Genomic DNA, 25,837 nt, shown 5'->3' with positions numbered 1-25,837 from the left:
TTGAGACCAGGATTGAAGCGCAGGGGTCGTTTGGATTTCTTGCAAACCAGCGGGAGCCTGTGAAGCTTCTGCTGGAGCCCCGGGATCGGTATACAGTAGTTTCCAGTGCGCAGGGACCCATATGGGCAGTGGCAGTGTGGCTGATGATGCAAATAGATGGGGCAGCGGCGAACCAGCTGATTTAATCGCAGAGCTGAGCCAATCGTTTCGGTGCCAGCGCTGTGTGCCTGATTTGGGCACCTGGAGTTTCAGCCGGGCATTGCACAAATTCATTAAAAAAGAGTAATTTGCCTGCTGGCAATAGCTGGTGTCCGAATTATGCGCCCCCCCCCCCCCCCCCAAGTTGTTGCAACTTGGAGGGGGAATAGCAATGAGCGCAGGCCCGGAGTTCGTGCAGGAGCAGCGTGAGACATTTTTCAGCTTCACCCTGTGCCGACTCTGCCGAGGTGGCCGGCGCTGAGAATTAATAGACTAAATAGATTGTTGCAGTGCCATTGACTTCAATATGGTTTTCATTTTTTTATTTTTTTCCTGCATGAAGATGCTATTTCCTTAGAACAGCACTGCATTGCTTTATATCCATGCTACCAGCTAGATTAATAATCAAAATGAAAAAAAGAACAGACTAACACACAGCTTGATGCAATGAATTTATTGATGAATCAGCCAGTAAAGAAACAGAGATAAATCATACGTTGATATAAGTCAATCAGGAATTTGTTGTAGAGAGTTGATTATAGAGTACTGATTATAGAGAGAATTGATTAAAGAGAGTATTGATTATAGTATTGATTATAGAGTGTTGATTAAAGGAAAAAAAAAAGAGAAATGATTGGATTTTCTTGGATTTTTGCTATGTAGTTCCATTAAGGAGTAACGGAATCAGTCCGGGTCCTGGAAGAGAGAAGAGGCACACTTAAAGAGAAACCATAACCAAGAATTAAACTTCATCCCAATCAATAGATGATACCCCATTTTCTACGGGAAATCTATTCCTTTTCTCAAACAGATCATCAGGGGGCTCCGTATGGATGATATTGTGATGAAACTCCTCCCACAGTGTGATGTCAGGACCAAGGTCCTGACATCACACTGTGGGAGTGTTGTTGCATTGTGGGAAATAAGAGCTGTTTACAGGCAGTTTCTCCTTCCACTGACATCACCTGCCAGCAGTAAAAATGTCACCATGTGATAAATGTCAGAATGTAAATCAGGGAAAGGAAAGATTTTTCAATGGGCTAACACTGATTAAATCATTTATCCATAATTATTGTAAAAATGAAGAACTTTTTTTTTATTACATTATTTTCACTGGAGTTCCTCTTTAATACTCTAAATGTCAAACCATAGAGATTTCTGAGTGTTTCTAGACTGGGATCTCCTGTAGAGATGTGCAGAGAGACAAGCAAAATACAGCGACAGCTGACAAGTACAAGACTAATCTCTGCAATGATCATTCTAGTGCACTGACTTTTACAAAATAAAGAAAAACACGGCTCAGATTTTAAAGCTATACCCTACTGTTTGTATTTGATATAGAAACATTTTGCTTACCTCAGAATACATTTTTTTTCACAGTATTTTTCCAAGACCGAGAAGGCCACCATTATTAGCACCACCTTTTCCAACACTACCAGAAGCGGCAACATTAGCACCAGCACCTTCAGCACTAGCACCTCCACCAGCACCTCCAACTTGACCAAGAACACCGTCCAGAGTGTTAACCTTATAAAGTAAAAGAAAACATCTATGAAATGTTTGTTAAAAAGAAGCTGATAAAATGTTCTACTATAAATTGAGACTGAGGCCAGAGAAGGAGTACAGTATGATTGCCCAGGGCCTCCTAACATCACTCATCACTGTAATTTACTAGACAACTTTATTGGTGAAAACTACATTACTTCTAGTAACAGAGTTCTCTGACAGTACCAGAACTAGTTGCACAGACTATGACAGTTCTGGCAGAGGCATATCTAGAGGGGTGCAGGCATGGCTTGTGCCATGCGCACCACGACACCATGGGCGCCATGCCTGCCCCTGTGCTGCACCACTATGCCTACCCCTGTGCTGCACCACCATGCCTGCCCCGATGCCTTGCTGTCACTCAGACCTCAGATCAGATTCTGTTATCTGGAGAACATGGCTACTTATCGTATTTCCCGCCTTATAAGACGCTCCGGAATATAAGACGCACCTAGGTTTAGAAGGCAAAAACCACGGGAAAAGAATATACGCGGCTTGTACTGATCGCATCATCAGTAGCCGCGCACAAGAGGAAGCGTGTATAGGGACGCCGGGTATCTGCAGTCCTCACGTTGGCATGTATCAGGTAAGCTGCTGCTGCTACAGGCAAGAAGGGGGGCCAGGACATTAGAGGGGGATGGCGGAGGCATTGCGGGGAGCAGCGGCACATGGGGGTTACATAGGAGGAGATGCTGCAATGACAGGGGCCAGCAGATTAGAAGGGGTCATAGAAGAGGCATGCGGGGGGAGGGGAGGAACAGGCAGGGAATCCTTGACGTGGCAGCGGGTCACAGTTCATATCGGGCGGGGGGGGGGGGGTCGTAAGTCGGGGATTCCCCGCCTTTGCCGTATAAGATGCAGGGACTTTTTCTCCCTATTTTTTGGCGTTTGGCGGAAAATACGGTAATTTATGCATGTAGGGCGCACTTGACGTAGTGTTAGAAAAGAGTATAGGGAGGGAATAAGAAAAGATGTTTCCAAAAAAGTAAGTTCAGCAATATCCCGAGCTAAAAAACACAAACAAGCATAACACATGTGCATGAGAAAGTATGCTGTTTTTAGAGGGGAAGGGAGCTCTGACTGGGGGGGGGGGGGGTTCATTGTTTGGCACAGGCGCTATATTACCCAAATATGCCCCTGAGACATCAATCTCTTTCCTGCCTCCTGCACAGCTCCCAAATTCCACAACATTGTTTTCTTTACACTCCCTTTCAAATACCTGTGCTTTAATTTAGACTTGACCCTCTCATGTAATGCAGTCAATCAGATGCTGAAATTTCATCCCAAAGTTTTAACATAAAGCTTAAGTGAAAATAAACTGATGAGACAAACAATTGTATCTATCCTAAAAATGACTTTTAGATATCCCATGTGTTAACTTTGATAAGGTGTGATATCTTTGATAAGGGGCTCGATTCTCTAAAGCGTGATTACTGCTATCACAGCAGTTATTACACGATCTGCCGCGCGCAGCGCTTTGCGCTCGTAAAGGATTACTTTGCGTGACAAGCAAAGTTTTGATCACGCGCAAACTGTCACTTATCACGCGAAGTAATATTTTACGCACGCAAAGCGCCGCGTGCGGCAGATCGCGTGATAACTGTTGTGATAGCAGTTATCACGCTTTAGAGAATCAAGCCCAAGGTGTGATATCTTTGATAAGGTGTGATATTTGTCATAGCACGGTTTAGTGAATCAACCTCCATGTGTGTCTGTATGTGTGAAAACATGCACATTTTATCACAGAAGCTAGTGTAATAAGGGCTCTGCCTCTGACACAGGCGACCTGGGTTCTAATCTTGGCTCTGCCTGTTCAGTAAGCCAGCACCTATTCAGTAGGAGACCTTGGGCAAGACTCCCTATCGCTGCTACTGCCTATAGAGCGCATCCTAGTGGCTGCAGCTCTGGTGCTTTGAGTCCGTCAGGAGAAAAGCGCGATATAAATGTTCTGTGTCTGTGTAATTGATAGAACAAATGGTCCCAGCGCTTCACTGCTGTCAGTTTATGGCTGGGTTCACATATGACATAGCGTGAAAGGCTGCGTTTTATGTTAATGTTGTGTGCGTTTTTTTTGTGTTTTTTCTGCCTCTTTGCTGCATTTGCGATGCGTTTTTCAAGCGTTGTGTGTGTGTTTTTATGCGTTTGCTGTTCGCTAATACAAAACGCATATGCATTTTGTATGCGTTTTTCATGTGTTTTTCTATTATGTTTTATGCAAATCACTCGGAAGACAACAGGAAGCGAAAATGCATCACTAAACAATTTTTTTTGTATGCAAAAAAACGCATAGGAAAACGCATGAAAAAATGCATACCATTGTGTTCCCATTGACTTTCATTATGTGCGTTTTGGCTGCCATGCTGCATAATATGCAACAGAACCAGCGTTTTTAAAAACGCATACTGTAAATAGCATATAAAACCTGTATGCGTTTTAATATGCGATTTTTCCTGCGTCCCATAGACTTCTATTAGCAGCAAAAATGCAGCGTTTTACGCTACGCTAGCATTTCTACCATGTGTGCACCAGGCATCTGCATGGGGAAAACACATTCACGTGTGCACTAGCAAACTGAATAACATTGGTTCTCAGTTTATCTGTGCAGAAAAGACAAATAACAATTATATCGCCCTTTTCTCCTGGCAGGCTCAAAGCACCAGAGCAGGAGCCACTAGGGTGTGCTCTATAGGCAGTAGCTGTGTTAGGGAGACTTGCCAAAGGTCTCCTACTCAATAGGTGCTGGCTTACTGAACAGGAAGAGCCTAGATTTGAACCCTGGTCTCCTGTGTCAGAGGCAGAGAGCCATTACACCATCAAGCCACCACCAGAAAACAGATAGAAAACAGGTAGAAAACAGGTAGAAAACAGGTGGAAGACCCATCCAAAGTCTCGCAGGAGGTGATTTCTAGTTACACCCGTTACTTACACATGTCTATCTCATCATGTTACATCATGTCACTTAAAGAGAAACTCCAACCAAGAATTGAACTTTATCCCAATCAGTAGCTGATACCCCCTTTTACATGAGAAATACAATGATTTTCACAAACAGACCATCAGGGGGCGCTGTGTGACTAATTTTGTGCTGAAACCCCTCCCACAAGAGGCTCTGAATACCGCGGTACTCTGGGCAAACTGCCACAATGTAACAATGTTCACAGACAGGAAATGGCTGTTTAAAGCTGTCTGTAACAGCCAGAGCAGCTAGAAACAGCTACATAACTTGCCCACAGTAACAATGTCACCATGTAATACATGTCAGAATGTGAATCTGGGAGAGGAAAGATTTTACAATGAGCAAACACTGACTAAATCATTTATACATAATTATTGTAAAAATGAAGCACTTTTTTTTATTAAATTATTTTCACTGGAGTTCCTCTTTAAGCTTCCTTTAAGAATTCAGCATCAGCATCTTTTGACTCCTGTGACTCTGACACTAGACTGTCAAACAAAAACAAGAACAGTAGTTCCCTAAAAAACCGCACCACTCCATAAGTAATCAATAAACCACATCTTTATTCAAAAAATGATTAAAACCACTTAAAAAAACATCTGAGACGCCATATAATAACAATGTAAAGCAATATGAGATAATGGCAACAAACTCCACCAAATAGCAATTCATATACAATGTAGTAATAACCAATAGATATTGATTTATATATATAGCATAGGTAGCAACAGCAAGTTGTGCAGTGACAAAACCACAGAGATTAAAAAGTGAAACAGTGCAAAATAGAGGTAAAGTGCATAGTGCAGGAGAAAAGGCGTAGAAACCGCCAGTAGATAGTGCATGAAAAAGTGATGAGTGCAAAGGTAGGCTGAATACAAAAGTTAATGGAGCATGAGGGAATGGCGTCCAGGAACAGCCGTCGCGATTCGCCGCTATCAAAGTACTGCGGCTTCCACTTGAGCCCAGTGGAAGCCGCAGTACTTTGATAGCGGCGAATCGCGACGGCTGTTCCTGGACGCCATTCCCTCATGCTCCATTAACTTTTGCTTTGGTAAGCTCCAGCTCTTTTCATTACGTTGGTTAGGTATTCAGCCTACCTTTGCACTCATCACTTTTTCATGCACTATCTACTGGCGGTTTCTACGCCTTTTCTCCTGCACTATGCACTTTACCTCTATTTTGCACTGTTTCACTTTTTAATCTCTGTGGTTTTGTCACTGCACAACTTGCTGTTGCTACCTATGCTATATATATAAATCAATATCTATTGGTTATTACTACATTGTATATGAATTGCTATTTGGTGGAGTTTGTTGCCATTATCTCATATTGCTTTACATTGTTATTATATGGCGTCTCAGATGTGTTTTTAAGTGGTTTTAATCATTTTTTGAATAAAGATGTGGTTTATTGATTACTTATGGAGTGGTGCGGTTTTTTAGGGAACTACTGTTCTTGTTTTTGGTCTCATCATATTTGGTTCCTTTCTGCACACCCAGATCATGATACTATAAGATTATATTGAGTGGTAGATGGTGCTAGCCCAAATTTTGCTTTAACTAGACTGTCAAACAGTCGGCTGCAGGGCTTGGCCTATGAAGAATCCAAATGTCCTAAAGATGCACTATAGCCCGTTATTGCTGTAAGGATTTTGCCTGGTGAGCATGGCTGCATTCAAAAAAACGCATTGAAAAAAAGGCAGTATCCCCTAACAGGGATGCTCATCCAAATTCCGGATATCCGGGTAACCCGGATATCCGACCTTTTTAGACCTATCCAGATCAGATTTCGGATTCCAGATAGTTGGCCAAATCTGGATAGCTATCTGCAGTTAGTTGGCTGGGCTATGCGGATATCCGACCATTGAAATACTGTATGAGGTCCAGGACGTCATGGGAGCCAATCAGAGGGCTCCCAGCAGAAGCCCCAGCAACCAATCACAGAGGGGAACCCTGGCCAGCCCCACCTGACCTCATTGAGCCAATCAATCCCAGCCTAAGCCCTGGCACCCAATCACAGAAAGGAACACTGGCCAGTGCCCCTGTATAATGGGAAGGGGCTGCCATGATGAGACAGATCATCCTAGCTTGCTGAATGCTTCCTGAGAGACATGCTCCAGTCCTGGTGCCCTACAAAGGGCTGTACACATTAGGAGGGGCATAATGGTAGGCATTTGGAGGGGATGTTAGTGTTGTGCATTAGGAAGGGATATAAGTTTTGGGCATTAGGAGGGAATGTTAATGTTGTGCATTAGGTGGGGATGTTAGTTTTGAACATTAGGAGGGAATGTTAGTGCCAGGCATTAGAAGGGGATGTTAGAGTTGTGCATTAGGAGGGATATAAGTTTTTTGAATTAGATGGGGATGTTAGTGTTGTGTATTATTAGGGGATATAAGTGTTGGGCATTAGGAGGGAGGGTTAGTGTGAGCCCAGGTCAGTCTATAGTAAAATATTGGTAATATTACATTACCAATATTTTAACTACACATGGAGGAAAGAGGAAACAAAGCGCCGGCACTGCTATCAAACACATTTATTCATGGCAGGGTGAATAAAAACGCATATGTCCATGCAAGAATTTGTATAAAACAACACATACCGTTGGTATCAATTGGGAGGAGCGGTGGGTGCAAAAGGTGGTGGTGGTGCGGTGCCTGACGGCCGTTTCGCGCTATTTGCGCTTCTACGGAGGCTGCATGCAGGTACTGGCGCGGGCAGGCTTATATAGTATCTCCAAGTCTGCCTGCGGTGATTCGCCGCCATTCGCGCCGTCCCCCTGAACATCACTACAAGCCTCCGCATTGGCTGCATTAGCCGCTCATGTGAGCGGAAGCAGCTGGAGGCTTAGTGACGTCGGGTAATCTCCTGCTACGGTGGCCTGCGTGGGAGACACTCTATTAGGTCTCCCAGGCAACGTTTGCGAAGCCAGGCCAATAATGCAGTCAAGGAGATTATACTGCCATCTTGTGGCCAAAATAAGTAATGCAGCTGAAAGCTGCAAAGTGCATATTTGTGCAAAAATACAACCAATTGAGAGACTACAAAGTCATATTGGAATTGCAAAAAGTGACTTATGCTAATTATTAAAGTGCGAACACTAGTGTCCCTTGTTAAAGTGCAGAGTGCATATTTGTGAACCTAATTTGTGTTATAAAATTGGGTATCAAAACTTAAAATTGAACCTCAGGATCAAGAATTGGGAAAATTGTGTGCATGTGACAGAATTGGTGATAACAGCATCATCATATACAAATATCATATAGTGAATCAAACAGGGACCCTGTTCTTAGTGCAAATATGCTCTATTAAATTGGTACCGACTTAAGTGATGGAAGGGGTATGGGAAACTATTAAAAACACAAAACAAGGGGGAGCAATGTGCTTATTGCTACATGTTCATCTGCCACAGGGGAACCACAGATGTGGACGGTGCGTATCGTGTGAATTCATGGCTATTGGCTCACAGTACCAGGTGGGCCCATTGCGCCGCAGCGTGCGAGACTTTTTTACTTGTCAGACGTGTTTTTCCGTATATGCATTGTGGTGCCCTTGCGGTAGGTTTTACATAGGGGAAACAACCAGATCCCTCAATAGGAGGTTCCGTGAACATTTCCACTCGATTGAGTCAGGTAAAGGCTCCACTCGGGTGATTGCACACATGAGAGAGGCCCATCAGGCAGACCCCACGAAGTTAACCTTTGCTGGATTGTTACAAGTACCACCTTTAAGACGTGGTGGAAATAGGGAGAGAAAGTTGAAAAGAGAAGAGGCTCGCATGATATTGAGGACTGACGCCATGGGCCCACTTGGAATGAACGACCACACAGACCTCTCATGTTTCTTGGATCCCTGACCATTTGTGTTACTTCTTTCCTTTTCAGGGGCATGAGACACATACAGAAAATGTATTAGTTGATTATCTATTCCTTATTGTGTGTATACACCATAGGGCAATTCCTCTTCCCGCCTATCCCCTTCCATCCGCCTGCCAGGTCGGCCCCCGTCCCCTCCCTTTCTTTCCCCCCCCTTTTCCCCTGCCCTGCCCCTATCCCTTCCCTTCCCACTCCCTTTCCCCAATCTTTCCCTTCCCCTGTGATTCCGTCCCTTCCCCCCCCCCCCTTCTCCTTCCCGCCCCTGTCCTCCCTTCCACCCTACACCTAGTCCCCGAGGAATCCATGCTGCATTAAAGTCCCCTATGTATGCCAATTTCCTTGATGTGCCCTGCTGCTGCCTTTATAATGCTGTTGGCAGCATTGGCACCTAGGTTACCCACTAGGTTTGTGCCCTTCAACGACTGGCCCCCATGCTCCTTAGAGCCATTTATTAGCAATATGTAATATATAAGTACCGAGATTTATTGCCTCCTTCTTTCTCGGTATGGCCTTTCCAAGAGGGGTGAACATGTAGCAATAAGCACATTGCTCCCCCTTGTTTTGTGTTTTTAATAGTTTCCCATACCCCTTCCATCACTTAAGTCGGTACCAATTTAATAGAGCATATTTGCACTAAGAACAGGGTCCCTGTTTGATTCACTATATGATATTTGTATATGATGATGCTGTTATCACCAATTCTGTCACATGCACACAATTTTCCCAATTCTTGATCCTGAGGTTCAATTTTAAGTTTTGATACCCAATTTTATAACACAAATTAGGTTCACAAATATGCACTCTGCACTTTAACAAGGGACACTAGTGTTCGCACTTTAATAATTAGCATAAGTCACTTTTTGCAATTCCAATATGACTTTGTAGTCTCTCAATTGGTTGTATTTTTGCACAAATATGCACTTTGCAGCTTTCAGCTGCATTACTTATTTTGGCCACAAGATGGCAGTATAATCTCCTTGACTGCATTATTGGCCTGGCTTCGCAAACGTTGCCTGGGAGACCTAATAGAGTGTCTCCCACGCAGGCCACCGTAGCAGGAGATTACCCGACGTCACTAAGCCTCCAGCTGCTTCCGCTCACATGAGCGGCTAATGCAGCCAATGCGGAGGCTTGTAGTGATGTTCAGGGGGACGGCGCGAATGGCGGCGAATCACCGCAGGCAGACTTGGAGATACTATATAAGCCTGCCCGCGCCAGTACCTGCATGCAGCCTCCGTAGAAGCGCAAATAGCGCGAAACGGCCGTCAGGCACCGCACCACCACCACCTTTTGCACCCACCGCTCCTCCCAATTGATACCAACGGTATGTGTTGTTTTATACAAATTCTTGCATGGACATATGCGTTTTTATTCACCCTGCCATGAATAAATGTGTTTGATAGCAGTGCCGGCGCTTTGTTTCCTCTTTCCTCCATGTCTACAAACCACTTTGGCCTGAGCACGCTGAGAATGCATGGCGCTTGACACATACCCTTATGCATTGGATTGTGTTGCCTTTCTCCTCCCCCCTCCTCCCTGGATGGTAGACGGCTTGCTGTGCCAGCATTTCCTTTTTTCCCTTTTAACCTCAATATTTTAACTATCAGCATCATCTTTCGCCCAATACAACTCATGTTGCAGCAATATATACTCACCGTAAGATACCTGTAATCTGGCAGTCAGGCACATGCAGAGGGGGGTGCTCTGGGGGCCCAGGCACCCCCTTTTTAAAAATCTTCAAAAAGACACCTCTAGCCGTGCAAAATAAGCTCCGCCCAAACATTGATAAGCCCCGCCCACCCATGGGAAGCTCCTCCCCTGCCTGGGACACTTTCAAGTGAAAAGGCCTGGACAGGAATCCTAGTGTGGCATACTGACCTCCATAGACCCATAATAACCTCGACCTACCCCAGTACCCACAGTGACCTCTCCCTCCACCTAGCACCCACAGTGACCTCTACCTCCCCCAGCACCCACAGTGACCTCTCCCTCCGCCTAGCACCCACAGTGACCTCTCCCTCCACCTATCAACCACAGTGACCTCTACCTCCCCCAGCACCCACAGTGACCTCTCCCTCCACCCAGCACCCACAGTGACCTCTCCCTCCGCCTAGCACCCACAGTGACCTCTCCATCCACCTAGCACCCACAGTGACCTCTCCTTCCACCTAGGACCCATACTGACCTCTCCCTCCCCAGCATTAGCACTTCAGTGATCCTGCCTCCCCCAGACCCCACAGTGACCTCTCCCTCCCCCAATGGCACCCTTCTTGTCCCCAGCAGCACCCATAGTGACCTCCCTCAGCACCTAAACTGACCTCTCCATCCCCCAGCATCCCCAATTACTTCCCCTTTCTGCAGCACCCACACTGATGTCTTCTGATCTCTTCTTCTCCCAACATCCACCCACACCCCTTTCCCCCGTAGTTTGCACCCAGTACTCACATGACACCCAGGCCTAACATTGAACCCAGTACTCACACCTGCATACAGCCTCCACATGGCACCCACAATCTGCACGAAGCACCCACTTAACCACTACCCACACCCAAAGTACCTGTATTTAGAACACATGTGGCATCCAATGCCCACCCATAGCCAGCACCTAGTACAGGCATGGCACCAAGTATTCACACCCATGTTACACCCAGTACCTGCACCCAGTACCCACATGACATCCAGTATACCCCCCTCAGAACCCACATGGCACCCAGCATCTGCATTCAGCACCCACATGACAACCAGTACCCCCTAGCCAGAAATGAGGAGGGGGAGAATGTGCGGCCACCAGTGACAGGTCCGACTGACTCCACACCATTGAATGCAGCCAGCACTTCTGTGACTGAAAGTATGCATCAAGTGGAGGTACTCAGGGGTATGGTTTTGGACAGTTTGAGAACCTGGGGGGACATGGGTGAAGGTCACATGTCACTGCAGGGCAAAGGGGCTGGGGGGAAGGTCCCCCACCACTTGTAGGTACTACTGTGCATTTTTTGTGTGAGGGGGGTGAGGCCTCTTTTTTAAATTTGAGCACCCCCCACTTAAGGACCCTCTGCAAGGCCCTGCTGGCAGTGTTATTAGTTTGATCACAGTATTTCATACAAGTTTGCTTTAAGGAGCAGCTCAGAACAGATGTCTCAGCTGGCAAATGGCAAATGAGAGGTGTTTCTAGACAGCCTCGTTCCTAAGCTAAACACCCAAACAATAGCTCACATTTGTTTAAGGGGAAAAAAAAAGTTTAAAAACGTGTACCTGGCTTTACATTTGAGGTCAGTTCAGTTTAATTTGATCTCTATTTTCCATTTACCGGTATAGCTAGGGTATGAACTTATGGTAATCTTCATGTAAAGTGAAAGCAAATTGATATCAGAAGCCTGTGTGCACTAGCAGTATTACACCTGGGAAGATGAAGAAATAAAGAAGCAGCTGACACCTTACCAAAGGACATGCAATGCCGCCAACGAGCCCTGTAACGCTGTTAGTGAGCCCTGTAACTGTGTCCTGTAAAAGAAGATTTAGACACAAACATAAGTTGCATTGTTTCTCCTGTACATAAACGTGTCACCACCAGTCTATGGCCAGTGTTAGCTATGCTACCATTCCTATATGGAACTCCTCTTCTAGTGTTTCCTATATAGAGTAACTTGTATATTAATAAATATATGAATATTAATACTGTGTATTAAGTGTATGAAGATAATTCCTGGTGGTTACTGAAACCCCAGGAGGGATCATCTAAGAAAAAAGAGGGGCCAGGAGCCCAATGGTGCGGTATGGCTGAATGATGGTATCATTCTAATAAGTCATTATATTTACAATAAGGGGTGTAACTAGGGGGAAGCAGCCCCAGCAACTGCAGGGGGGCAAAGCTTTGAGGGGGCCCTAACTCAGAGGCAGCATTTGGGGGAGGGGGGCAAATGGGACAATCGCCCCAGACCCCGTGCCCAAAGAGGCCCCGTACCCTCTGCACGGTGGGGAGAGTAGGCATAGTAGTTAAAACTCACCTTTCTTCCACCGCTCCCCCCGCAGCCTCTATCTCCTTCCTGTTCTGGCATCTGACGTATTGGTAACAGCGCCCCCTGTGATGACGTGACCGCATGTCACCACAGGGGGGCACTGTTACCAATATGACAGATGCCGGGACATGAAGGAGATATAAGCTGCGGGGATCGGCGGAAGAAAGGTGAGTTTTAACTACTATGCCCACTCTCCCCACCGCTGCGACCACTTACCTATCTAACCTTTACTCGGGAAACCTACCTATTTAACCTGTACTGTGGGGCACCTACCTATCTAACCTATACTGGAGGCACCTACCTATCTTATCTATACTGCAGGCACCTACCTATATAATCTATACTGCAGGCACCTTCCTATATAATCTATACTGTAGGCACCTACCTATTAAATCTATACTGCAGTCACCTACCTATCTAACCTATACTGCAGACACCTACTTATCTAACCCACATTGGAGGCACTTACCTATCTAACCCACACTGGAGGCACTTACCTATCTAACCCACACTGGAGGCACTTACCTATCTAACCTATACTGCAGGCACCTACCTTACCTATATTGGGGGTACCTACCTATTTAACCTATGCTGGGGGCATCTATCTATCTATCTATCTATCTATCTATCTATCTATTTATCTATCCTATACTGCAGGCACCTACCTATCTAACCTACACTGGAGGCACCTACCTACCTACCTAACCTACACTGGGGCTACTTACCTAGCTAACCTATACTGGGGCACCTACCTATCTAACCTATACTGCGGGCACCTACCTATCTAACCTATACAGTAGGCACCTACCTATCTAACCTATACAGAGTGTATGTCTCTACAGCAGATCTGTGCGTGTGTGTGTGTGTATCCACAGCATACGTGTGTGTGTGTGTGTTTGTGAGTGTGAGTGTGTGTGTATGTGTATCCACAGCATATCTGTGTCTCTAGGCCCCGCATATGACACTCGCCCCAGGCCCCGCATACTCTAATGCCGCCTCTGCCCCAACTACTGACTGTAATGAATATCGGAGATACCGCCGCGCGGGCAAGCGGCAGGGCGGCTATCTCCGCGTTCCAGCCGGCGGCCTCTGCCGTGCAGCAACATGTCACTGGTTCGCCTGCTCCTTCTAGTGCACACAGATGGAGAGCTACGCGCGCGCGCCAGGCGACAGGACCTTTATGCCAGCAGAAGGGGAATCAGCTGATCAGGCCAATCAGCTCATCCCAGCTAGGCTCCGGATTGGCTGAGTGGCTGGGGCGGCGCTGCAGGTATATATAGGACTTGCCTGTTAATTGCAGGTTGTCTGTCATTGCGAATACTCACGTGTGAGCACTCAGACCTCAGTCAGATCTTACAGTGTGTTTGAACCAGCCGGAGCTGAGAATTCACACTTAGTCAGATTCCGCTGTTAGCTTCTATTGTAATATTGTATTGTTATCTACTAGACTAGTTCCCAGGTGTTGAGACCAAGGACCTCACACCTAAGATTAGGAGATTGCTGTGTTGCTACTGTTATACTCTAGACTAGTTCCCAGGTGTTGAGACAAAGGACCTCACACCTAAGACTAAGAGATTGCTGTGTTGCTACTGTTATATTCTAGACTAGTTCCCAGGTGTTGAGACCAAGGACCTCACACCTAAGTCTAGGATATTGTGATACTGTTACCTGTTATGATCTCTGGCTTTCCTGACCACTCTCCTGTTTACTGATTCGGTACCTCTGCCCATCTGTCTACCAGTTGCCAACCTTGCCTGTACCCGGTTACCGAATCAGCCTACTGTCTCTGTACTTTGTCTACTCGTGTGTTGCCGACCTGGCCTGTCTGACCCTTCTGACTGTCACTTATCCCTTGAGTGATCGGCCTTACTGTACTACTCGTGACACTAACTCTACAGGTGTCAATTAGCTGCAAGGGCTACCTGCTCCTCAGGAAGTCCTTTTTGCAGTTCAGTCAGGGGGCTCTACCCCATAGGAGTCCACTGGCTGCAGTACAGTCTGATTCCCAGTCCATCAGGGAATCCTTGGCTGCAGTACAGTCTGATTCCCAATCCATCAGGGAATCCTTGGCTGTAGTACAGTCTGTCTCTCCTCTGCTTGAGGAGGTCAGCTTCAGCACAGTCAGTGGCCACCTGCACCTCAGGGGTCCACTGACTGCAGTAGAGTCTGTATCTCCCGCTCCTCGGGAGATAACCTTTTCTTACTGTTGCACCAAACACTTTACCACATTAGGTATCCTGTGTCAAGCTATACTGGTATTATTGGTAATTTTGCAGATCACACATAATCGGGTATAGCATCTGTATTATTGGTGATACTGCAGATCACCAATAATCAGAAATACTCTGTGTGCTGACAACAATCGTTACACTGACCTTCCCTTGTTCCAATAAAGGAGTCCATCCTACAGATCAGGTGTTTTGTGGCTTTACTTGTTATGGGTGTGAAGATTATGATGGCCACACTTGTTTTATGAGCTGTAAGATGGGCCCCCAGGCTGTGTGAGGGTCACCGAGGCAAGGGAAATAGTGTGAACATGGATGGGCCCCATTAGAGTGTATTGCTGGGGGCCCCATTATTGGTAATTGCACCTCTGCTCACAATGCAAGGTTACAAGACCAGCCTCAGAGCCTGTGGGAAATTAACCATCCCCGCTACCTTAAAAGTTTATCAGGATAACAGCTAAAAAACGACTACCTTCCTACAGAAGTGTGTAAACTGACAAAATAAGTGGCGGAGGCGTCCAATGTCTATAAAATTTGTTTAAAAAAAAAAGTCTAAAAAGGAAAGGCAGTGTTGGTCTTACCTCTCCTGAAGAATAGTTTATTCAAGCACTGACAACGCATTTCATGGGGGCCTGCCTGCTTCCTCCTGTGAGCACCCCCTGTATATTATGCTCAGCATAAGGCAACTCCATAGTCCTTCCTATATAGGTCCTCTTGTAGTGGCCCATGTATATTCTCCCTGTATAGAATGTATAGTAACCCTTTTTAAGAGCCCCTTGTTTTATATAGTGCCTCCTGTAGTGTCCCCTTTGTATTAGCTCCTGTTTACTGCCCCATGTATACTGCTAAGGGTCACCTGTATAGTGACCTCTATTATGACCTTTCTCTGTAGTGCTTTTTGTATAGCATCCCCTGAATTGTATACCATTGTAGTGTCAGCAGTAGAGTGCCCTCTTTATTTTGTTTCTACTTAGTGCTCACTGCATTGTGCTTTCTATATAATGTCCTCTATTTAGTGCCTTTAGTGCAGCTTTGTGCATAGGATCCTCTCTGTAGAGCATCTTGTATTGTCCACTGTAATGCCTCTTGTATAGTGCCTCCAGTATAATGTCTCCTTTGTAGCTCCCCCTTTATAGTGCTCCTTATGTGTCTAATGCTACGTACACACATGCGACAACGATCGTTCGTTGAGAACGACGAACGACCTTTTAATTGATAAAAGAACAACCTAAGTAAAGATAGTTTTAAAAGGTGTGTAACGATCTGATCGTTAGAACAAATGTTACATCACGTAAAGCAACTATTGCGCCTGCGCATAAAAATGAGAGGTTTCACAGAGAAATAGTGAAATGCGCATGTCAAGCCTAGTACGAACTACCGTTTCCAACGATGTACTACTTTTGCAAACGATCGTCGTTGGTTAAAATCTGCCGAGATTTTGTAGCGATTTGGCTCGTTCGCCGTTTGCCTTAATAGTCGGTGGTTCATTTTTTGTAACGATCGTCGTTGGTAAAGATCGGGGAACGATCATTACAAATGACTATAGTCGCATGTGTGTACGCACCTTTATACTCTCCGACCACCCTCTTACCTATAGCTTTCACTGGAACATGCCCTTCCTCCTACTTTGCTGATCACAGTGTGCATTGCCGTGGCATGTTAGGAAAGCAAAGTTATCTGCCTGAGTGGTTTTGTTGTGGCTGATGAATTCCTGTGTAATGATCCCTGAAATTTTGAAAGAAACAAGCAGCTACAGGGAAGTTATCCAAAAAGCTAAGTTTATCCAGTATACTAGCTGGTGGTATTGGGGAGCAGCAAACACAAGTGCAGGTGTGACAGTTTTCAGCAGACCCTGATGGAGCAACATCAGCAGAATATCTGGAGTGGATCACCTACCTACCTGCTGGCCTAAGACCAGTCCCTGCCTGACTAAACTGTTATTAACATGGTTGAAATAAAAACATCTAATTTGTACTTACCTGGAGCTTCTTCCATCCCCCTTGCTGCAGCCCGGGTTTTCTTTGGTATCCCTGCTGGCCACCTGCAACAATGGTGACCCGCCGGCAGGGTCGGCTCTTTTGCGTGCCTGCGTATCCATGTCATCTGGCGCATACTGCTCCTGCACATAACTATTGCGCAAGCATAGTATGTGGCAGATGACGTGAAGTCGCGGGTATTCGTGGCCACGCAGGTGCAGAAGAGTCGACCTTGCCAGCGGGTCGTCATTATTTCAGGTGGCCAGTGGGGACACCGAGGAGGACTGGGGCTGTGGCGAGGGACTGAGACTGCTGCTCGGGGTTGGAAGAAGCCCCAGGTTACAAATTAGATTTTTTAATTTGCATTGGAAGTCCTTTACGGAACCTATGAATTAAGCAGGCAATATAAAAAAAGAAAGGCTAAGTGACAATGCAAGCAATAATAAAGACAGTAGTAATAATTTACCAGAAGGCTTTTCACTAAATTCGTAGCGAGTGAGGTGATAGAATTTGTAATTGTAGGATCAAGGCCCTGAAAAAGAGACACAGCATTACTCTTTACTCTCAGAATGCTTTTTGTAAAACTAACATTTCACAAGATTTATTGCCATACATTTATACAGTAGTACATGTCATTGAAGGTCTACTACTTTCTGAGGAGATTTCTTAATATATTATCTGATAGCTTAGAAAGTATGTGTGAAAGATGTGAAACGCTTTGTGTGACAATGGGCCTGATTCATTAACCACTTGAGGACCGCAGTATTAAACTCCCCTAAAGACCAGGCCATTTTTCCACAAATGGGCCACTGCAGCTTTAAGGCTTTGCTGCAGGGCCGCACAGCTCAGCACACAAGTGATTCACCCCCTTTTCTCCCCAACAACAGAGCTTTCTGTTGGTGGGGTCTGACCGCCCCTCACATGTTTATTTTTTTTGTAAATATTTACTTTATTTTTATAATAAATTTCACTATTTATTTATTTTTTACAAGCCGCCTTCCCTCCCCCCACTAGCCAATCACTGTGATTGGCTGTCATAGGCTTCAACCTATGACAGCTGATCACTCATAAGCCAATGGAGGGGACAGCCATGTCACACACTGTACTAAGTATAAAGATGGCGGTTTCGCCGTCTAACAGTCTCTCGAGCGCTGATCGCCACTGGGAGACTGAAGGCGGAGCGGAGCTCTGCTTTCCAAGCGGAGATGCGCGCCCGGATGCAGTAGCCGGTCCCAGGACTTGACGCCAATTGGCATTAGGCGGTCCTGGGGCTGCCACTGCGGTCATGCCCATTAGCGTGACGTGGTCGTTAGGTAGTTAAGCTGCGCTGCTAAAGCGGTGCAGCTTAATTTGCTGCAGCAAATTAAGCTGCACCGCTATGCACGCCTTACATAGCAGCGCTCGCTGCCATGTAAGGAGCGTGCCTTCCTTACATGACTAAGGAAGTGCAGCTTGATGAATTAGGCCCAATATCTGGTGAGGGGAGGTCACAATATATGCTGCTTGCGCAGTGTGGGGCTGGGCAAAACACTGCACTACAAAGACAGTGATCTTATGTAAATACTTTGTGAGACATGTCAGGTTAAATTTTTTAAAGTCCAGTGCGGTCAATCACTTTATTGTTGCAGTGAGGGGATGTCACAGTGACGCAGCCATACAATACACTACATGGGTAGTATACTATAAGCTAGCTAGACACCACACCAGATCTCCACTCATCCTGCCCTGAGCCTCTGCGGGTCCAATCACTTTAAAGGACATTATCCCTGCACTTTTATTGGCTCAATAGTTTGTCCGTCACTTGACAAGAAAATTCACAGGCAGCCTATTGGGCCAATCAAAGTGCGGGGATAATGTCCTTTAAAATGATTGGACCCGCAGGGGCTCAGGGCAGGACGAGTGGAGCTCTTGTCATTGCCAAGTAACAGGCATAAGTTTGTAGCTCTCGCTATGCTACTCTGATAAGGCATACTATTTGTCTTAGTAAATCAAGCCCATTGTCCTGTATGCAAAGATCGGAAGGCAAATGATAGCTGCAAGATCTTACAAAACAGAAATAATATGAATTAGGCTGTAAAACTAACTTAATATGAGTATAAGTGGGAAATAATATGTGATACCCACAAGTCATATGTTATAAATAGGAGGGAGGATGAGGTAGGGAGAGGAGTGAGTTGTTCATATACTACTCACAACATAGCAGTGTAAGTAATAAAAGGGCACCTGGAAATTTGGGCACCCAGGAAAGCCAAGAATAGATTATTGGTAAATATACAAATATTCTACTATTCAAGTGTATAGAAGGATCATAAAATATCAGTATTAAATAATGATATTTTACTATAGCTAGCTAAACCTTACCTTACTCTCACATAGAATCCTCTGCTCCAATGCCTAACCCTAACCGCCCTTTCTGATGCCTAACCTTAACCCTCCCCCCTGCACAGACACACTTTCAGGCGCCTAACCCTAACCGCCCCCCTCATGCCTAACCTTAACCACCACCCCCACGCCTAACCTTAACCCCTTCTCCCTCCAACTGCCAATTGCCATGAAAAATCCCAAAAACATCATTTTTCAGGCACTGCCATAAGCATTGAGGGTTTTTTTTTGGCACCCAATATCTCCCCTTAATATCGCTATTTCAATGGGCGCATATGGCCGCTAGTGAGTGCCCAAATTTCCTGCTGCCGCTTACACTGGGCTGAAAGCTACATTCATTACAGTTATTAAAGTGTTGTTTAAAATATGTAAATAATACCAGGCTGAAATTTTATACACATTTCTGGAGCTTGAAAAGACAAATGCTGCTACCAGGGCAACTTGATAGGCCCATCTTCTAAGGTTACATTTACTTAAAATTGCCAGGAATTTAGCATCAGTTCATAATTATTTATATCATATTGTCAATCCCTATTTTTCGAGGGCAAATGAGCCTTTCTTTTGACATTGAAAATATTCTTCATGATACATTCAATTCATAATACTCTCAAATTGTACTGGTCAATGAAATTCTTCCAGCATACATTTTTTTAAATAAAAATTCAGTTAAATTCAATATTTGTTAGTATTTAACAGATCTTACCAAAACGTTAGGTGCTACTTGCAGGCATTCACCCTGAACCTGAAACAAAATAATAAAATATTTTAGTTACTAGAAATCTTTTTCAAATATGAATACATGACAGCGTTTCAATTTTCCATACATGAATAAATTCCATCTAATGCAATCGTGGACACATTTCTGAACAGACCACAATGGCCTGGGCCTTGGGCAACTCCTGTCCAAAAGGGCAGCTCCTCCCCAAAAATTTGTTGAATATGGAAGAGGAGGCTGCAAATATAAAAGGGACTAGGAGGCTTCAATATAAAGCTGTACATGAAAGAGAGGAACTACTGTACATTAATGTTATATATGTAAAAGGGGTCTGCACATGGAATGGGAGGACACTATTGCACATGGATGGGGGAATAACAAGAAAGTTGATTGGGGATGTAAAGAATATGGCCTGGTGCACACCAGAGGAGTTTTTCTGAGCGTTTTGAGTTTTTAAATCTGCTGCTAATGTTCCCCTATGTGTCTGTGCACACTGGAGCAATGAGGTTTTGTAAAAAACTCCATAGGATTACATTGAGAAGAGTTTTTGAAACCTCTAAAATCTCTTCCCAATGTAATGCTATGGTTTTTTTTTACAAAACCTCATTGCTCCAGTGTGCACAGACACATAGGATAACATTAGCAGCAGATTTAAAAACTCAAAACGCTCAGAAAAACTCCTCTGGTGTGCACCAGGCCAATAAATCTGTATGTCACATGAAACCTCATCCAGTGCATTTGAAGCAAATATTTATGTATAATTATGCAGTGGTGTAGCTACAAAGCTTGTGGCCCCGATACTGAATTTGGACGCGGGCCCCTTCACCCTACATTAAATAGCCAGGAGTAGGTGCCTCCAGTATAGGTAGCCAGGATTAGATGCCTTAGTATAGATAGGACAGGAATAGGTACCTCAGAATAGATAGCCAGGATTAGATGCCTCATTATAAATAGACAGGAATAGGTACCTTAATATAGATAGCCAGGATTAGATGCCTCTGTATAGATAGTCAGGAATAGGTACCTCAGTATAGATAGCCAGGATTAGATGCCTCAGCATAGATAGCAAGGATTAGATGCCTCAGTATAGATAGTCAGTAATATGTACCTCAGTATAGATAACCAGGATTGGATGCCTCAGTATAGATAGCCAGGATTAGATGCCTGAGTATAGATAGTCAGGACTCAGGAATAGGTACCTCGGTATAGATAGCCAGGGATAGATGACTGAGTATAGATAGTCAGGAATAGGGGAAGCAGGAGATTTGGGCGCATGAGACAAGTGGACAAAAAGAGCGCCCCATTCACTCCCATTATGAATATCGTTTAATGGGCGCCGAACAGGGAAAAAAAGGCGCCGGAGATTATTAACGTTTTACAAACGGCGCCCGGAGATTTTTAAGGTTTTATAACTGTGCTTGTGATGATTTAACTTTACAAAATGAGCCCGTGACTAATAACGTTTATAAAGATACTAAATCACTATTTGTAAAACATTAATAAAACATTATTATCCCAAAAAATTATTTACATTTTTTTATTTAAATGTTTTATTTGTTAATGTTTGTAAAACATTATTATCCATAGGGGGTCTTAGGTTTAGGCGCCACCAGGGGGGTCTTAGGTTTAGGCACCACCAGGGTGGTCTTAGGTTTAGGCACCACCAGGGGGTCTAGGGGTTAGGGATAGGCACAGGGAGGGTTTTTAACAAACGTAATTATAAGTTTCAGTTTAGAAACAGGGAAGATTAACGTTTTAAGAATTGCCGATTTCATACACATTATTTAATGATTTATAAATTCTTAAAACACTATTTGTAAACAAAATTCTACACAATATTTTTATAAACGATAAAACTGCTTATCATTTACACCACGCGCCCTTTTTTCCCAATGCCCTTTTTTGATGTACGCAGGAATAGGTACCAGTACCTCAGTATAGATAGCCAGGGATAGATGCCTCAGTATAGATAGTCAGAAATCGGTACCTCAGTATAGATGGCCAGGAATAGATGCCTGAGTATAGATAGTCAGGAATAGGTACCTCAGTATAGATAGCCAGGGATAGATGCCTGATAGTGTGAACATAGGCCTTAGTGGTTTGTAGGCACAGGATATCAATGCTGAACTAAAACGACTGTAAACGTTTTTATGTCAGTCTTACCAAGAGGTCGGAAACTGTTTGCAAATTAATATTTCCATTGTTAACCTGTGGAATAAGGAAAAACATTACAACAAGGATTACAATGTGTATGAATGATAACAAGTTACTGCATTTTCATATAACATATGCATTAACTGTGAGTTTAATCTCTAGCCTAACATTGTGATTTTGAATTTTCTTTCATCCTATTAAATTGTAGACTATTTTTACTTGATGAAGTGGGCTTTGACCCAAAAAAACACCTCATGTTAATAAAAGTCATTTATCCTGTCAGCACTTTAATGACTTATTGCTTTGATAATTTTACTGAACACCTCTTTACCTTGCACTGTAATATTGTATTCATATTATAGGCGCATGCTTACAGCTTTTATATTTCTCATCTGTTCTAAACCAATGTCTTAAAGGGAACCAGAGACGCCGGACTTATAAAAGAAAAAGGACTTATAAAAGAAAAAATATTTTATACATACCTGGGGCTTCTTCCAGCCCCATAAACCTGCATCGCTCCCACGCCGCCATCCTCTGCTTCCTGGATCCGCCGGTACTGGGTCCCGTCACTTCCGGCGGACGCGGCCAATTGTCCACATGAGCAGGGGCTCCCTCCATACCCTTATGCGTGTGGCTGCGCAGTATGCAGCCACACGTGTAAGGGTATGCCGGGAGCCCCTGTGATGCGGACAATTGGCCGCGTGCTGCCGCCGACTGGCCGACTGGCCGACACTACGGGACCCGGTAACGCCGGATACAGGAAGTGGAGGACGGCGGTGTGGGAGTGATCCGTGCGTATGGAGCTGGAGGAAGCCCCAGGTATGTATAAAATCTTTTTTCTGGGGCCTCTGGTTCCCTTTAAAGCGGACCTGAACTCAAAAGTCCTCTCTGCATAATAACCTTTAAAGAGACACTGAAGTGAAAAAAAAAATGATATAATGATTTGTATGTGTAGTACAGCTAATAATAAAACATTAGGAGCAGAGACACAAGTCTAATATTGTTTCCAGTACAGGTGAACAGAGGCGCCAAAAGGATAAAAGGAAGCTAAATGAACTTAAAAATCAAATACTTGGTAAATAGTGGAGTCAGTGGTGGACTTATCTCCTCCAAGTAGACACACAACGACTGTAGTAAAGACAGTCAATATATTTTATTTATGAACTCCAAATATGCAACGCGTTTCACAGGTTTGATCCCGCTTCATCAGGCAATAACAACGGAGCAATAGCATATGTGGTCAGTAGAAGAGCCAGGCACCTCTGCCTGAAACGCGTTGCGCTGTATGTTGGAGTATATTAATAAATGTGTTTGTACTAAAACCGACAGTATCATGTCTGCTTCAGGGAGATGAGTCCACCACCGCCTCCTGAGGAATTTTAAAGTTTTTAGATATATTTTATTCTGTTGGCGCCTCTGTTCTCCTTACAATATCAGCATCCACCCCTGGTATGTGCAGGAATGGCACTGTCCATAGACGTTTATCTCATCATGTCACATGTCAGTTCTGGTAACCCCTTAACACTGCATATTCTATTACAGAATCAGACCTCTGAGTCCACTTTTCTACAAGCAGATGAAGTGATAAATTCACCTCCTGTCAGCTGCTCCCGCCTACCATCCGGGCAGTGCCGGATTTGTGGGAAGGCCTCCAAGGCCAAGGACAAGGGCGCCAAAATTTGTTGCAGTTCGTGGGGCGAGTGACAGGTTAACTGCACTTGTCACCTTCCATAATGTACCGCCCGCCCCACTTGGTAACTGTGTGTGAGCAGAGCAACAGGTCAGCTGTGGGCGGTCGTGGTTTTCTGCTAATAGAATAGAGGACTGAGGAGGAGATGTGTGCGGCGCTGGCGGTGGAGTGAAGCTGCCTGGGCTGGAGCGAGAGCAAGTGAACTTGCAGCTGCCAGCCTCTCGCCCCAGAGTCCCAAGCATCCAGCATCTCTTTGCCCGGCGCCCGCTGTCAGTTTTAAGTCACGTGACATGCTTACGTGACGTCACATAAGCCTGCCCTGAGCCTGGAGACAGGAATGGATGGGAGGTCTCGCGGTGCCGCTGGGGCTGATGGATGCATGAGAGAGTCCCAGTGCGCCGATGCGATCGAGACCCCTTCCCTACTGAAAGAAACCCAGCCCTCCAGCATTCAGGGTGGGTGCAGCTTTCTGCTTCAGGCTGTACAGTAAGTAAACAGAACATTGTCTGCATGTGTGACATTATTTAAAATGACAATACTGGTGATGTTTCTGTGTCCCTTCCTCCCCTATGGAAACCAAATGTAATTTAAAGGGCATTATATGGGGGGCTTCCAATCAGTCCCCATACTCTGTTTTTCCTGTGGCCCCTAATGGTCTGCTTCTTCCCATTTATTGTGCATGTCCTGGTCATGACAAATCACTCTCCTGTGGCAGGGAGTGTTCTGCACAGTTCGCTAACACTGTAACTGTGCTTGCGCAGAATGAGATTTCGATCCGGGGCCCTCCCGAAACCACACATGCACTTTGGCACACAACTGCGCTGGAGGGCGGCAATCAAGCACATATGTTACAGGGGGCTGGAAGAAGCCCCAGGTAAGTATAAATCTGTTTCCTTGAAGTATCCCTGAGACAGGGGAAAAGTTCTATTTTACTTACCTGGGACTCCCACTTGTAGCCACTTGTAGCCTTACAGGTCCCCTGGTTTTCTTTCTGGTCTGTTATGTTGTGTCATTGCCCCCTCCAAAAGCCTGCTCACTAGACCACCATGGGCTACTGTGTATGCGTAGCTCAGGCTTTGTGTTTCCACAGTCAGGCTTCTGCTGCTGGGAGCATTCAGCCATGGAATATGTGACCTGGGCCGCAACTTGTGATCTTTCAGTGAAGGATAGTGATGCAACGGAATGGACCGGGCAGGAACCAAGGGACTTGTGTTTGAAAAAATATGGGGGGGGGGGGCAGTTGGTGACAGTGGGCCTTGGGTAGAGAAAAGCACAAATCTGGCTCTGCATCCGGGTGCTTGCTTGTACTCGGCACAGGTAGTGAAAAGAAAAGTTCCCCGTGTGATTGCATCCAATGTTTTTTGCTGCCGCGTAACAAATGTGACATGCACGGTGTTACCGAACGCTCCCATTCGGCTGCATGTATTTGCAGTTGCAGCCAAATGGCACTTGTGGTGGGCAGCTGGGTGGCTGAACTGCTCAATAAGCCAGCAGTTCAGCCGTTTCTGGGAAAGAGGCCTAAGGGAAATAATATATCTCAAGGACTCAACCACTAACATACATAAATATTAAATTAGCTCATCTAATTCACCATAAATGTCCCTACTGCTTTGCAGGATTGTTAATTGTAGCTTCTGCTGCATGGGAGTAATATAATAAAATCAATCCCAGAACTCGGAAGCATTGCACCAATGAGAGAATGCAGAATTTTTCTGCAAAAATCAGATTATCACGATAATTTTAGACCAATTTTCAAGACTGTTTTTCTGATTTCTGAGTTGTTTTTTTTGTGTCGCAAGATTTATGTTCTGCTTTTACGATTTCCGACTATTTTGTTTTTTGTCATTTTTTGCATTCTCTGATACAAAAACTGACAAATACAATACTCCTCTAAAATTTAAAAAATCGAAAATTGGAATTCCGGGGAAATTTGATTTATTGCAACTCGGTAATTGTAGCCCAATCACAGACTTTGGAAGCATTGGACCAATCAGAGAAGGCAGAATTTTTCCGCAAAAATCAGATTACCACGGTAATTTTAGACCAATCACAAGACTGTTTTTCTGATTTCTGATTTTTTTTTTATTTTGTCTTTTTTTTTTTTGCAT

General features: G+C 44.7%; 1 protein-coding gene across 1 annotated transcript in view; it reads right to left on the bottom strand.

Moving 5' to 3' along the window:
• Positions 1–637: 637 nt before the first annotated feature.
• The window catches only part of LOC137521025 (uncharacterized), a 165,558-nt gene continuing 140,358 nt past the window's right edge, over positions 638–25,837 (bottom strand). The window contains exons 12-17 of the mRNA XM_068239740.1: positions 22,049–22,093; positions 19,874–19,912; positions 17,255–17,320; positions 12,010–12,072; positions 1,555–1,725; positions 638–894 (exon numbers count right to left, since the gene is read on the bottom strand). Of these exons, the coding sequence (XP_068095841.1) occupies positions 1,573–1,725; positions 12,010–12,072; positions 17,255–17,320; positions 19,874–19,912; positions 22,049–22,093 (366 nt within the window). The 3' untranslated portion in view covers positions 638–894; positions 1,555–1,572. The remainder of the gene's footprint in view (positions 895–1,554; positions 1,726–12,009; positions 12,073–17,254; positions 17,321–19,873; positions 19,913–22,048; positions 22,094–25,837) is intronic.

The sequence above is a fragment of the Hyperolius riggenbachi genome, chromosome 6 (genome assembly GCF_040937935.1).
Source record: "Hyperolius riggenbachi isolate aHypRig1 chromosome 6, aHypRig1.pri, whole genome shotgun sequence".
Classification (NCBI taxonomy): domain Eukaryota; kingdom Metazoa; phylum Chordata; class Amphibia; order Anura; family Hyperoliidae; genus Hyperolius; species Hyperolius riggenbachi.
Note: the sequence above shows the minus strand (reverse complement) of the source record. Positions and strands in the feature narration are given on the sequence as shown.